The sequence below is a fragment of the Penicillium verrucosum genome, assembly GCF_028828655.1.
Source record: "Penicillium verrucosum strain IBT 35672 chromosome Unknown utg000003l_segment0_segment0, whole genome shotgun sequence".
Taxonomy (NCBI): Eukaryota; Fungi; Ascomycota; class Eurotiomycetes; order Eurotiales; family Aspergillaceae; genus Penicillium; species Penicillium verrucosum.
In genome coordinates this window covers 450,976-464,195 of record NW_026643212.1, presented here as the reverse complement: position 1 = coordinate 464,195, position 13,220 = coordinate 450,976, and the positions used below count along the sequence as shown (strand labels likewise).

General features: G+C 48.3%; 7 protein-coding genes across 7 annotated transcripts; 5 read left to right on the top strand and 2 right to left on the bottom strand.

The window, feature by feature from the left end:
• Window positions 1-281: 281 nt before the first annotated feature.
• N7516_007968 (uncharacterized protein) lies at window positions 282-1,650 on the top strand (the record flags this gene model as incomplete). Its single annotated transcript, XM_057220688.1, has 2 exons — window positions 282-650; window positions 730-1,650. 2 exons carry the CDS (start codon window positions 282-284, stop codon window positions 1,648-1,650), a joined length of 1,290 nt encoding a protein of 429 aa, XP_057070960.1.
• A 285-nt stretch (window positions 1,651-1,935) lies between these two features.
• On the bottom strand, window positions 1,936-4,150 carry N7516_007967 (SLC26/SulP family anion transporter; the record flags this gene model as incomplete). Its single annotated transcript, XM_057220687.1, has 3 exons — window positions 1,936-3,672; window positions 3,732-3,877; window positions 3,928-4,150. 3 exons carry the CDS (start codon window positions 4,148-4,150, stop codon window positions 1,936-1,938), a joined length of 2,106 nt encoding a protein of 701 aa, XP_057070959.1.
• Window positions 4,151-6,720: 2,570 nt separating this feature from the next.
• N7516_007966 (glycoside hydrolase family 11 protein) lies at window positions 6,721-7,433 on the top strand (the record flags this gene model as incomplete). Its single annotated transcript, XM_057220686.1, has 2 exons — window positions 6,721-6,971; window positions 7,034-7,433. 2 exons carry the CDS (start codon window positions 6,721-6,723, stop codon window positions 7,431-7,433), a joined length of 651 nt encoding a protein of 216 aa, XP_057070958.1.
• A 660-nt stretch (window positions 7,434-8,093) lies between these two features.
• Window positions 8,094-8,514, top strand: N7516_007965 (uncharacterized protein; the record flags this gene model as incomplete). Its single annotated transcript, XM_057220685.1, has 2 exons — window positions 8,094-8,100; window positions 8,249-8,514. 2 exons carry the CDS (start codon window positions 8,094-8,096, stop codon window positions 8,512-8,514), a joined length of 273 nt encoding a protein of 90 aa, XP_057070957.1.
• Window positions 8,515-9,037: 523 nt separating this feature from the next.
• N7516_007964 (uncharacterized protein) lies at window positions 9,038-9,748 on the top strand (the record flags this gene model as incomplete). Its single annotated transcript, XM_057220684.1, has 1 exon — window positions 9,038-9,748. The coding sequence occupies one exon, from the start codon at window positions 9,038-9,040 to the stop codon at window positions 9,746-9,748; it is 711 nt and encodes a 236-aa protein (XP_057070956.1).
• Window positions 9,749-10,154: 406 nt separating this feature from the next.
• Window positions 10,155-10,730, bottom strand: N7516_007963 (uncharacterized protein; the record flags this gene model as incomplete). Its single annotated transcript, XM_057220683.1, has 1 exon — window positions 10,155-10,730. One exon carries the CDS (start codon window positions 10,728-10,730, stop codon window positions 10,155-10,157), a length of 576 nt encoding a protein of 191 aa, XP_057070955.1.
• Window positions 10,731-11,531: 801 nt separating this feature from the next.
• On the top strand, window positions 11,532-13,001 carry N7516_007962 (uncharacterized protein; the record flags this gene model as incomplete). The annotated part of the gene is made up of 1 exon (XM_057220682.1): window positions 11,532-13,001. One exon carries the CDS (start codon window positions 11,532-11,534, stop codon window positions 12,999-13,001), a length of 1,470 nt encoding a protein of 489 aa, XP_057070954.1.
• Window positions 13,002-13,220: the final 219 nt, after the last annotated feature.

Below are 13,220 nucleotides of genomic sequence, written 5' to 3'. Positions count from 1 at the left end.
CATAGATAAATAGCACATCCAGCTGTAGAGCCAACTGGTCTCTCTGTTTTTCTTTGACCTGATCAATTGCCGACTATAATTAGAATCCATATCCAAGTACTCCATACCATCAGCATCTTTGCTCGCATCTGCGTTGCCATGGAAACAATCAGAGCTCACACCAGTGACATCAACCCACGAAATTATCAGGTCTTCCTCTCTTCTAGACTGAGACCTCGGATAGAAATTTAAATCGAGCCTTAAGCACAGAAGAGGGCAAATCTGGAATTGTTCCAGAAAGAATGATCACTCAACGCCCTTCATTCCGCTACCTGGTCACTGGCGCCGTGGTATCTCTGTTTATCCTTACATTCCTCGTCCTCGGCACCGGTTCACCCTCACTCTCATCACAATTTAATATAAAGACACAATCACGACAGCCATATTGTGCCCCGCCCGTGAACTCTTCCGCTGGTTGGGAATTTGTCGTTGAGCGCGATGGAAACAACCACGGTCTCTCTGAGGACCAATGTCGCATTGCTTTCCCGAAGCTATTTGTTGAGATTGACAAGTCCTCTATATCGAGAGAAAACAAGCTAGTTTCCTACAAGGAGCTCGATTCCAGGACAGTGGATGATGGCCTGGTGCGGGGGATTATTGATCGAGGACAGGTAAGTGAAAACATCCAACATTCATTCGTCCTTGTGGACTCAACACCAACCTCATTCTAACATATTCTAACTATTTTAGTTGTATATTGTCGATTACGCCCCAATGCCCGTAACAGCATCCCGAGCACGCGCAACCCTAAACTCCCTCCACCGCGCCCTAACAGCATTCCCAGACCGCCACCTCCTCCCCAGCATCGAGTTCATCTTCACCACAGAAGACTTCGCTGAAGATACAAATGCCCCGAGTCCCATCTGGGCCTACTCAAAACGCGACTCGGACACTTCAGTCTGGCTAATGCCCGACTTCGGATACTGGGCCTGGCCAGAAGTGCAGATCGGTCCGTATCATGAAGTCAGGCGTCGCATTGCCGCAATCGACGACGGCGAAACTGCCGCAGACGGTACATACGTGTCGGGTCTGAAATTCCAGGAGAAGAAAAAGCAGCTCGTCTGGCGCGGTAGTCTGGCCACGAACCCGCCTGTCCGCAGTAAGCTACTCAAGTCTGCGTCGGGTAGTAGCTGGGCTAGCGTGCGCGTCATTGATTGGGATGATCCAAATGATATCAGATTCAATCTTCTGCCTATCGAAGATCATTGTCGGTATATGTTCCTCGCGCATACTGAGGGCAGGAGCTTCTCTGGTCGTGGGAAGTATCTTCTTAACTGTCGTTCGGTTGTTATCTCCCATGCGCTTGAATGGCGTGAGGCTCATCATGCCGCGCTTATCTCGACTGGGCCTGATGCGAACTATATTGAGGTTGATCGGAATTGGTCCGATCTATCGCGTAAGATCGATTATCTGATTGATAACCCTGACATTGCGGAGCGTATTGCCAATAATGCTGTGCGCACTTTCCGGGATCGCTATCTTACTCCGGCGGCTGAGTCGTGTTATTGGCGTCAGTTGATTCGGCAGTACTCTGCTGCTTGTGATTTCGAGCCTGTCTTGTTCTCGACGGGTCGAGATGGGAAAGACACAGTCGAGGGGTGTTCCCTATGATACTTGGTTGCTTATGCATTGATGAGGTCTGAATCAGGTGTCTTGTTATGATTGTGATTTTATTGCATATTGGTGTTTCTTTTTGCGATATTCCCCGTTGGCGTTAAGAGTGATGACCTTGATATTTCACCCCCATGTACATGAAATATGGATTGACTGTTTATGATTGTCCACAATGCACATTTTATTCTGATGAAACAACTGAAGTTTCTTTATATTCATATAGTCTATTTTAAACAGAAGGATTCAGGGCTAAATATACATCCACACTTCGCAACGCAGTCGTCAAATCAGAATGGAAAAACGGCCGTCCCGCATTGTCCGGCGTGGACGATACAGACATTTCCATACCCTTCTCAGTATCCGAGGAAGATCCCTCAGAACCTGGCTCTCCAACGCCCTTTTCATTCGCACCCCCTCCCGAGGCAACGGCCAAGATCCAAAGCCGGCCACATTTAGCGCACGCTTCGTCCATCGATTCTTAATACAGGCAAAATGCCACTGCACAACAACAGGTGTCGACCGACGATCCAGCTGCGTGCGTATATCCACCAAACTCTGGATACAGGTCACGTCGACATTATTGACAGCCGAGAAATCAAGAATGACAGCTTGCAGAATCGGCAGATGGGAATCATCCGCGCTGGAAGAGACCGGCTCGTTCCAGGGGCGATCGCCCTTTTTCGTGTATATCTCCGCGTTCGTCCCGCGGGTATGCTTGTAAATTGTTTGGACGAGGTCGTCGAAGTAGTGGCTTGCGTTGGGGTAGTTGAAGCCTTCGGAGAAACGGTAGACGAAGACGCCTGGACGGGGTCTTTGGATTTTGATGTTTGGGTCGGCTTTTGGTTCGTCCACTGGTAGGTAGAGAGGGATTTGGTTATTTTCGTCGTTTATCCAGGCTTGGCCCAGGAATTGGCCTGGGGCTTTTGCGTGACGGAATAATAGGACGGCGACGGAGATGCAGACCGTTGCGTAGATGCTGTTTGGGACTGTGCTGAATAATGCGACGATTAGGCCCACTGCGAAGATGACGGCGTCGAGGGGGGAGATGAGCCAGAATTGGTAGATGGTGTTGGGTGGGACGATCAGATCTCCGACTGCGTGGATGATCACGGCTGATAGCGTTGCTTTGGGGATGTAGTAGAGGCCGGAGGTCAATGTGTACATGGCGATCAGGACGACGATGGCGGTGATGATGCCGGTGAAGGGGGAGCGTGCCCCGGACTTGGATTGAATGGCCGAGCGGGAGAAAGCACCTGTCGCTGGGAAGGCACCGAGGAAGGGACCGAGGAGGTTGGTGATGCCAATGGCGATAAGCTCTTGCGAGGGGTCAATCGTGTAGTTGTTAACACGGCCAAATGTTTTTGAGACTGCAATGTGCTCGATGAGGAGACAGATCACGCTGGCAGGTAATTGGGAGACGATGAGCTTGATTACATTGGCTCTGAGTACAGGGACACCCGCTTTGTCGAAACCCTTTGGCACGTTTCCAACCAAAGCAAAGGCGGGATTGTCGCGGCGATGCTGGTTCACGCCAAGACTGATAAGAGCGTAAAGAGCGATGATGAAGACTGTGCGCAAGGCGCCAAGGAAGAAGAAGAGCTTGGCAAAGCGTGGCTTCTTGGCTGCACCATAGTTGAAGCCTGATCGGAGGCCGTATAGAGCGAACAGCGCGGTAAGACCCATGGCCGCATCGTATCCTTGTGCGGTGGGAAGATACCTCAGCGTGTCGATGATTATTCGGTATGATGGAGTGCTCGTTTCAAAGTCGCCTGTCTGGCCCAGCAGTCCCTTGACTTGACCCGAGCAGATACTTATAGCAGAACCGACCATGAAGGCTGTAATTGCAGGAACCGGAATGAAGTCGATGATGAAACCTAGCCGTGCGAAGCCCATGAATGCAATTATGCCTCCGCAAAGTATGGCGACTGATAGGGCGATTTCCGGGCCTCCAATCTCGGGGTGGTCTTTTTGAACATCGGTGACAATGCCGCCGAGAACTGTTGACATGGTAGCTACGGGCTGCCCAGTTGATTAGCCCATGCAAGCACCGGATATGAGACACTACGGGGGTAGCTTACCCCAATCGTGATATCTTTGGATGTCGCAAAGAACCAGTAGATAACAACACCAATGAAAGAAGTATAGAGTCCATATTGCACAGGAAGATTTGCCAGTTTGGCGTATCCCATACTCTGGGGAACCACGACAGCTCCAACCGTTATTCCTAAAGACAGTTAGCAGGAGCTGGGACTCAAAGTTAACAAAGGCAGTTACCTGCAACCAAATCCCCCAGAAACCATTGAACGTTATAGTGTTGGATCCATTTTAAGAAGGGCAACAACCTCACGAAGTATTGTCCGGTCTGTTGTCTGGAGGGAATGCCATCGCTTAACCATTCCCGAACAGTCGGATCTGTCTCGTGAGGCAGTGCTGTTTTATTGTGTTGGTTGGGAGGATCTTGCAAGCCAAGCACCTTCTTGACAAGGGCCGACTTCATGTTGATATAGAACGCAAAAATATCAAGCAAAATGACAAAAAAGATCAAACCGTCTTGGTACGGCAGAAATCACTATCGGCACAGTGGTCTAATCCCCTTAGGGTTAACATTCCTGAGCATCCACTTTTCAATACAAGTGCCCATTATTTCAATGTTCAGTATATTAAAATGAATTAAAATGAATTAAAATGACGTAGAATATTTCCAGCTGTAGCCACATGGTTCTTTTCTGAGAATTATGTTAATGCTTTTATAGTCAATAGTGAACCAACCTGTATAGAGTCAAATCATGAGGATTGACCGAACCCTGTGTCATTTACTGTGGTGGACTGATAAATGGCACTTGTATTGAAAAGTCAGACCAACGAATACTATCTCTAAAGGGGTTAGTCCGCCGTGCCAATAGTGAATTTCTGGCGTGCTAACAATATCAGTCGATGGGTGGTTAACAGCCACGGCATTGGTTAAACTTGTTTGTATTATAAAAAGAAACTTATATTTGATTTATTTTCAGTCGATCTAACCAGACAAATCAGCTGTAAGGTTACACCAATTCAATGTCGCGCAGCTTGACATGCAGACAGAGTGGAATGTGGCTAGATCGTCTTTTGGGGGGGGTACCGAGGACTGCTCGCGTGACCATTAGTATGTTTTGGGAAACGGAAGCCCACAGATGATGCCAAGCACTCGCTAGTCCAGGGGAGGGATTGGCACGGTGGAGCTGTATCAGGGAGACAAAAGTGCCGACAGGGGCACATTGCAGTATGGCCCCTTGCACTGGGCTCAAGTATGGAGTATACCGGAGCACCCGTGGTAAATGTCACGGTTCTGAACGGAGCACGGAGTAATGGTTCCTTGATTCAATCTTTGAAGCTCATCATTACAACATAAGTTGTGCATATAACCTTTTCTCGCGAGAATGTGGGTCACACTCGGAGACATACCGGAAGTTTTGAGTTTTTATGAATGCTTCGTTTATAGTCAAATGAACACTTTAGCTCTATCTGTTTTTCTTTTTTTTCATGTCGACACCTGCTCAGATGAGGTCTGAAACATTATGTGATAATCAAAATAACTTGGAAGTGCAACCATGAACTGGGGTGAGGAACGTTCGAGAAATATACCTCGTCTTCTGCGAAAGTCGCGTTGAAGCTACTTGAGTGCCAATGGGAATCATGCTCACACTTCCTCAAACACTACAAAATCCCTTGAAATTTCCGAGACTTGTGATCCCAAGTATTTTAGAAGATGAGACAAGTTTTAAGCCTCAAGCACGCCGAATGGGTGACTTATTTGTGGGGAGTCGCACGGATTAAAATCAGATCTGGTCGAGATGCAAGACATACGATAATGCTACATAGGGGCAAATCAGAGGTTGATGGAAATATTTCTGGCTACTTTGCCAGGCTCACGGGATCTTGTACTTGCAACATAATGAGACATTGAAAAGTCGGGAGACCTGTATCTGCGATAAATGTGCATTGGCATAACATTCCGACCTCGGGTGCTTTGCTAAGCATCAATACCGAGCATCACGTGACAGCTATGTTCTCCGAATATTCTTGGCACGTGTTCTTCTGGCTTCGAGGGATTATGGGCCATCTTGAGCCTTGTCACTAAAAAGAGGATTAGAACAGATCACTGTCAAAAGAAAGGCCAATAAATTAATCAATTACAAACAGGTCGAAAATGACAGACAGAAAAACAGACAATCTTCAACGCCGCTAGGGGATTACTGTTAGAGACGACAGTGGGCTATTTTATCGAAGCACCCTCGATCAGGAAATACGTTGCTGTATAAATGCAGTTCAAATATCAGGTCCTAGCCTACCTCCCTACCTACTACCTACTACCTACTACCTACTACCTATCTACATACTACACCATCTACTCGGGAAGATACCCACTTGCCAAGGTTCGGTAGAGATAAACATCTGCTGATCCTTGGAGGGATCGGCCATCTTGATACGATTCGCTGACTCTATGTCAACCTCTTTGATGACCGAGAGGGTCCGGAAACATGGTCATATAGCCTTTTTTTTGCCGGTCTTTAAACTGCCTGATCTTGGGTTTAGCCTAGGCCCTGGGCTGAGCCAAGCTACATCCATTACTCCGTACAGCCGTGATGAATTTCCCCGCATTTGCTTCTGTGTCTATGACCGGGTTCTTCAACATTCTTGTTTTTACTTGGCGACGAAGTTTAGCCGTTTCAGAAGCCCAGCCGTAAGCCTCCTTAACTTAAATCACTGATAAATTGGCTTTTAGGCTGGTTGAATAATTGAGGGATTTAGTTGAGGGTATGGTCGTTGAGGCTTGGTCGGAAACGGACCACTATCCGTTTACGGACTACGATTAGTGCAATTGGGAGTAGTGAGGATAAATGGGTCGCTGGCTAAATTGAAATCTAAGACATTCGGGAAATGAAACTGTTCAGAAACACCCTATTGACGCCCCACATCCTCCTGTCTATATAAAAGGAAGGCCTTCTCCCGAAGAAAACCCCTGTCACAAAACAACCCACTACAATCCATTGATCTTCCTCAATTACCAACGGCATCTGACCCTTCATCATGGTCTCTTTCTCAAGCCTCTTCGTGGCAGCCTGTGCCGCTGTAACTGCCTTTGCGCTTCCCAGCGAGGTGGAAAAGCGAGCGATCACCACGAACCAGCAAGGAACCAACAATGGCTACTTCTATTCCTTCTGGACCAACGGAGGTGGCAGTGTTTCCTACAACAACGGTGCTGCGGGTCAATACAGCGTCGACTGGACCAACTGCGGATCTTTCACCTCTGGCAAAGGCTGGGCTACTGGAAGCTCCCGGTAAGTCAAGCCTACCTATTTTTCTCTTGATGATATAGTTACTTATAAGTACACCGTATTAGCAACATCAACTTCTCCGGGTCCTTCAACCCCTCCGGAAATGCTTACCTCGCTGTCTACGGCTGGACCACTAGCCCCCTCGTCGAATACTACATCATGGAAAGCTATGGCGAGTACAACCCCGGCAGCAGCATGACCTTCAAGGGAACCGTGAACACCGATGGATCCGTCTACGATATCTATACCCACCAGCAGGTGAACCAGCCTTCCATCTCGGGAACTGCCACCTTCAACCAGTACTGGTCCATCCGTCGCTCCAAGCGCTCCAGCGGGACAGTCACCACTGCTAACCACTTCAACGCTTGGGCTTCCCTTGGAATGAGTCTTGGCTCGCACAACTACCAGATTGTTAGCACTGAGGGGTACCAGAGCAGTGGATCCTCCTCCATCACTGTTTCATAAGCATTTGATAGCCCTGCAGTGGCTTCATGCTAAATGTCTACTTGATTTTTGGCAATTTTTGTTGGAAGGGCTATTGTTATGGGCCTGTTGAATGTCCACAGAGCAAAGATGTGTACCGATAATTTGCTTGGGATCTTGGTCATAGCTCGTTAGCTTTCTCTTGGATAGTTGCATTTTCGGGAATCAATTCATTATTATACGTCAAATCTAGACTTCTTCAGACCCAGTAAAATTGGAACAGGGAAGCACAGAGTGAGAGAAATGATTTGTTAGAAGAAATACAGCAATCTGCTACTAGGCCATAGCAAAGTCCAAGGTAGCTGTTTTGTTTATGGCCGAGGGAGACTATAATCTTGTCTCTATACCTAGTCAGAATGTAAGCCTTGGATAATCTATCCTTAACGAACTTACCGAGTTCGGCCGTTCTTGTTATCATGGCGGATCCAGGCCACCATCTCTGCTGTTTCCCACCAGAAAGGCCAAAACTGTTACCACGGGATCCCCGTCGGCCCGTTGGCTTAACCTCCGTGATGGCAAACATCTCGGAGAATGCATCCGTCTCGAGACATCCATCAGTAAGTGCAGTCGTCACCTTGTCACCAAAGGTTGCTTATTGAACGGCGAGCGAAAGGGAGACCATGCGGAGTGCAAGTTCGGGAGATGGACGGTAAGAGAGTTACAGTCAGATTTATTAGTCTCTTTCTTACCTTCTGTAGCTTAACTTTCTCAACTCTTCAATCAACCTCACATTGCACCATGCACTTCGACATCCACCACGTAGACCTCTCCTAACAGTTTTATCACTTATTTCCCAGGAGCCCCAGGTACCCCAGAATACCGAGACCGTACAGAGGAGCGTCGCCAGGCATTCGGAGATAATGATGCCAATACCCGCCAGAGGGCCCCCGAGCAAGAAGAGGAGGACGAGACTCCCGTGCAGACTACCTCGATCGGTGCCTCCCTTCTCAACAGGATGGGCTGGACTGAAGGATCTGGCCTTGGTGCTCAAGGGACCGGCGTGACCGAGCCGGTTCCCACTGAAGTCTATGCCCAGGGTGTGGGAGTAGTGAGACGAGCCTGAAAGCTGTGGAAAACACGAGTGGTCAAAGATGAAAGTCAGGTGAAGGTGAGGTGAAGGTGAGGTGAAGGTGAGGTGAAGGTGAGGTGAAGGTGAGGTGAAGGTGAGGTGAAGGTGAGGTGAAGGTGTGGTGAAGGTGAAGTGTGGTCAGGATGAGAGCACTAAGCTAAGATGAAAGACATGAATGACTAGGATGGGCGAAATGACCATGCGGACGGATCACAGATTTTACGCTTCCTCCTCAACCAAGTTATTCGACAGCACACCACAGTTCGAGCTCAATTTGTTCCCTTGCTCTGACACATTAGCAAAGGATAGGAAACGATCTCTAAGGTTTTACCGAAGATATCAATAGTCGAATCTGTTGGCAAACCTTCTAGACGTAAAATATGCAAACACAGTCTCATCTAAATATTTCCGCCATCACGTTTGCGATTCCCTTAAGGGAATACTTTGATACTGAAGCAATCGGAATTCCATGATTGTACAGGTTGCAATCTTTAAATGATTTGATTGAAATATCAATATGAATCTCCCCACCGCCCCCACGCCAAGGCCAGCCCACGCTTTTGCTGGAACCCTCACTCGATCCGAGCGGGCCAAACTGGTCCCACAATTCGAGTTTGACCTGCGCTCGGCGTATGTTGACTCGTCAACTATACGCCTTTATGACAAGGTATCAGTGCTAGCTTTCCACTGGGCAAACGACGATATTGGAGTCGTTCCTCGGGGGACTGAGCTTCTCTCAGTCTTCCGAGACGACTACAAGTTTCAAACCTCAAGTTTCACTATTCCAGTCGGTCCAGGCGCCCAGCCACAACAGACCCTCGCTAAGCATCTTATGGATCATGCGAATGACTCCGCTGGTCCTAACAAACTGCGGATATATGTCTACAACGGGCACTCTCGTGATCCTGGAATGCATGGGCGATATTTTGACTTGAGCGGAACACTCGATCGCAATGCCCCCGTTGTGGACTGGTGGGCGGTAACGCCGTACCTCGAGAGATACCCTGGGTCTATCTGCTACATCTTTGACACCTGTTCTGCCGTATCGGCAGTGTTCGAATCATACAATTGGGGGGGGTTTGTAGGTGCATCTAGGTGGGACACTACTACCTGTGAGAGTTCCTTCACAAGAGCCCTTATTAACACCCTCAAGAATATGAGAAATGAAAACAGTACACTTGCGAATATTGCAAGGTTAGTCCCTGTCCATCGTACACTGCTTGGATGATTCTTGCTTTCCTATAGCCTAGGTAAGAGAGCACCAAGGTCTAGAAAGTAGAACATCTGTTAGATATAATTCCTGTATGAGCTGTGAGCTGTCCTATAGTATAAAACTACTCACTAGATGAATTTGGCAATCACGGAATGGCCGGTGAAGCGTCCGAATGACCATGAAATTCACGATAGCTCTCAATTCGTGCGTGGTCAGGCCCTGGTTGGTATCGGATGTACAAACATGTGCGAGACAAGATACAATCGTATGTGGCTTAGGCGGACGATAACCACTATACCGATACTTTTCGATCAATCGCCACTTTTTTGTTCCAAAGCTAAGGCTGTTTGGCTCTCCCTTTCTCCACTTTGGTCTAGAACAAATTAGTATTCGATACGGATTGATATGTGATCCTGTCTACCTACGACCAAAAACTCTGACCTACGAGATCACGGAGGTAGAAAGTTCCCGTTGGTCCTTTTCGACATGCATGAACTTGCTGGTCGACATGGCCGTGGACTTCATCAGCATGTGTGTACCATTCGTCCTTGAACTCGTCTCTGGTTCTCAGTGCCCATTTTAACCGAACCTTTGCATCTTCCAGTTTAGGCTCTGGATCTGGGGATGGGTCTCTGTCTTCGTCTTTCCAAACGTCCTTAAAGGTAAATACAACCCCTCGGTCTGGGGATGGGTCTCTGTCCTCGTCCTTCAAAAAGTCTTCAAGGGTCGGGGTAGGGTCCCTCAATGTGCGCGGTCTGCTGAGACTGGTACCACTGGAGTCATCGAGTGGATATTTCTGGAGAAGTCTCTCTGGGTGCGGAAGGAAGAAGCATGGGTCAAATTGAATGGTTTCGTCATTTGCTGTGGCCACCTGGAACGCTTGAATTCCAAGCATCTGGAGATCACTCGGGGAAGGGAGGTTGGGTTCAAAGGCATGGACTCGATTGCACAGGGCATAGAGAAATTCGTGAGGCGCAGAGTGTGTCTCAATATTCATTTTGGAAAGTGGGATAGAGAAAGAATAGTCAGGGTTAATCGTTAGAGATGTCAACATTAGAAGGTTTGGATTTATCCGGCACGTGTTACTCCAACGTCATATATATACACTCAATCACCTCATTCCCTTACCCTCAACTTCCTGAGTTCTCTCTATTATGTCCTGTACAACTCAACCATCTCTTCTACATCCAAACAAACCAATTTTAAGCGCCTTGGAAAACTTTGCAACTTGCAATCCAAAGGTAACAATTCTCAAGACCTTTTACGCAGATTCAAAGAGGCTCTCTTTAAAACTCGCCAACGAGGTTCTACTCTGGACTCCAACGTCATATTCAACTTCTCCATTCGAGCGATCCAGAACAGTCCGTGCTGCCAGGTTTTCATGCTTTGAAACCTGACATTAAAGATCCTAATTCCACCCACGAAGTGTATCGTGAATTCGTTCTCACGGAGGGATCCGCTAAGATTGCAACTGACACAAGCAGCTTTACTCCATCGGCCTATACGACATCCACCAATAAGGACAACGAGAAGTCCAAGAAGAAGCAGCAATACAAGCATGGAGAAGAGAAAGAGGATTTCTGTATAGCCATCAATTATGTAGCTACGATAAATTGGCATGTTTGTATTGTTTGGTTTATATTGGGGGTCCATTATGGGCCCAAAGGATGGGCCCAATCCATTAGTGGGTTGGGTTGGGTTGGGCTATGGGCTTTGTGGGCTAAGCCGAGGTCTAGTCGTGTGGCTTCCACGACAACATTATTTCCCCTCTCGCCACCATCCACACTTGTCCCAAACGATGCCCAGGATCGGGAACCTACCAACAGAGCTGATCCTCCTAATCGCCTCATACTTGCGATCTGAATCGTCTCTCGCTGCCTTGGTCTTGTCAAGCCATCGCCTCTACAGAATCTGCAACTCTCGCCTTTACCAGTACAATGTGCTCTATGGCAACAGCTTTGCTTTAGACTGGGCGGCGGAAAATGGGGAGATGGATACACTACAAAAGGCGCTAGACGCTGGCGCCCCTCTACTGAAGGAACAGGCGAAGGGTAAATTGAGACGGCAAAGTCGACGCTCCCCCCAATTCGGCCTTCAAGCTCGGCGTACCTTTCGAGAATTCCAGGCGCACCCAATCTCGCTGGCCGCAAGTGCTGGTCATGAAAATATTGTCCGATACATGATCGATCGCGGGGTGAGTGTTAATGTAAGTAACCCGGAGGGACACACACTACTAGCGCTGGCTGCTATTCACGGCGATGATTCCCTAGCAAAGTATTTACTGGACGTCGGAGCCCGGCAAGGCATCAGGAGCTTTGTGGGCCATCGGCCTGTGTGGATAGCTGCGTTTGAAGGGCATGTGGATGTGGTTGATGTGCTTCTGTCGGCTCCGAGGCAAAATGCGAACGAGCCCGACAAAGAAGAGCTGATGACGGACGCGTTATTTGCGGCGGTTTTTGCCGCCCAGCTCCCGGTACTCCAGTTATTATTCACGCATGGAGTGCAAATCGACGTCCTCGCTCGTTTTGAAAATACTCCTTATTTAATGCCTACGGACGACGGAGATAGCGATTTTGTCCCACTACAAATTGTTGCGCCCGGTGAAGAGCCGGACTTGATTTTGGATCAGCATCGGCCACAGCCACATGCGCCCTTGATGATGGCAACGAGGCAGGGCAATGGAGAACTTGTCCGGATGTTGGCCCCCGGAACTGCGAGTCTCAACCGCACCAAAGCGTTGGCCTACGCAGTTTTATGTGGGAATAGAGGAATTATCGAGATATTACTTCAAGGTGGCGCATCCCCTCAGTTCTGCTTATCCGATATACCGAACTCATCGGAGTACCGCGAGGAATGGACGCAACCTCTTCTCTCAGCCGTGCAGAGGAATGATCAAAATTCCGTGGGATTGCTTCTGGATTATGGGGCGGATGTAAATGTCCGGCAAGAAATTCACAGAACTGGCAGACCTTTTGAGTACGCCCTGCTCTGGGCTGTGGATGAAGTCAACGAATCGATGGTCAACTTGCTACTGGAACGTGGCGCAGATCCGGATATCACTGATATTCTAGGGCGGCCTGCGCTTACGTATTCCATTTTCCGCCAAAATGAGGCCATAGTTCGCTCCCTGCTAGATCATGGGGCGAATCCTTACGAGGCAAAGGATGATTGCGGGAGGAAACTAACCGGGTTTTGGCCAATGAGCGAATCTACCTGGAGGCTGCTCCAAGAGGCAGAAATAAAATGGACTAAGGAGCATCCGTGCTGATTCTTGGTGATCACCCGATGTTCCTTCGGATCCATTTTCTTTTAGGCCGGTCATCTATACGAGGTCGGACGCATTAAGAGGCCGAAGGATCACATGGATCACACTAAGGTAGTAGAAAGATGACGGCCTCAGACAATCTATCAAGCCTGGTATTGAAGAGTTGCGTTACATGGTCTGAAAGACGTGATGTATGTATATCTATCCCGAAATACATAACTC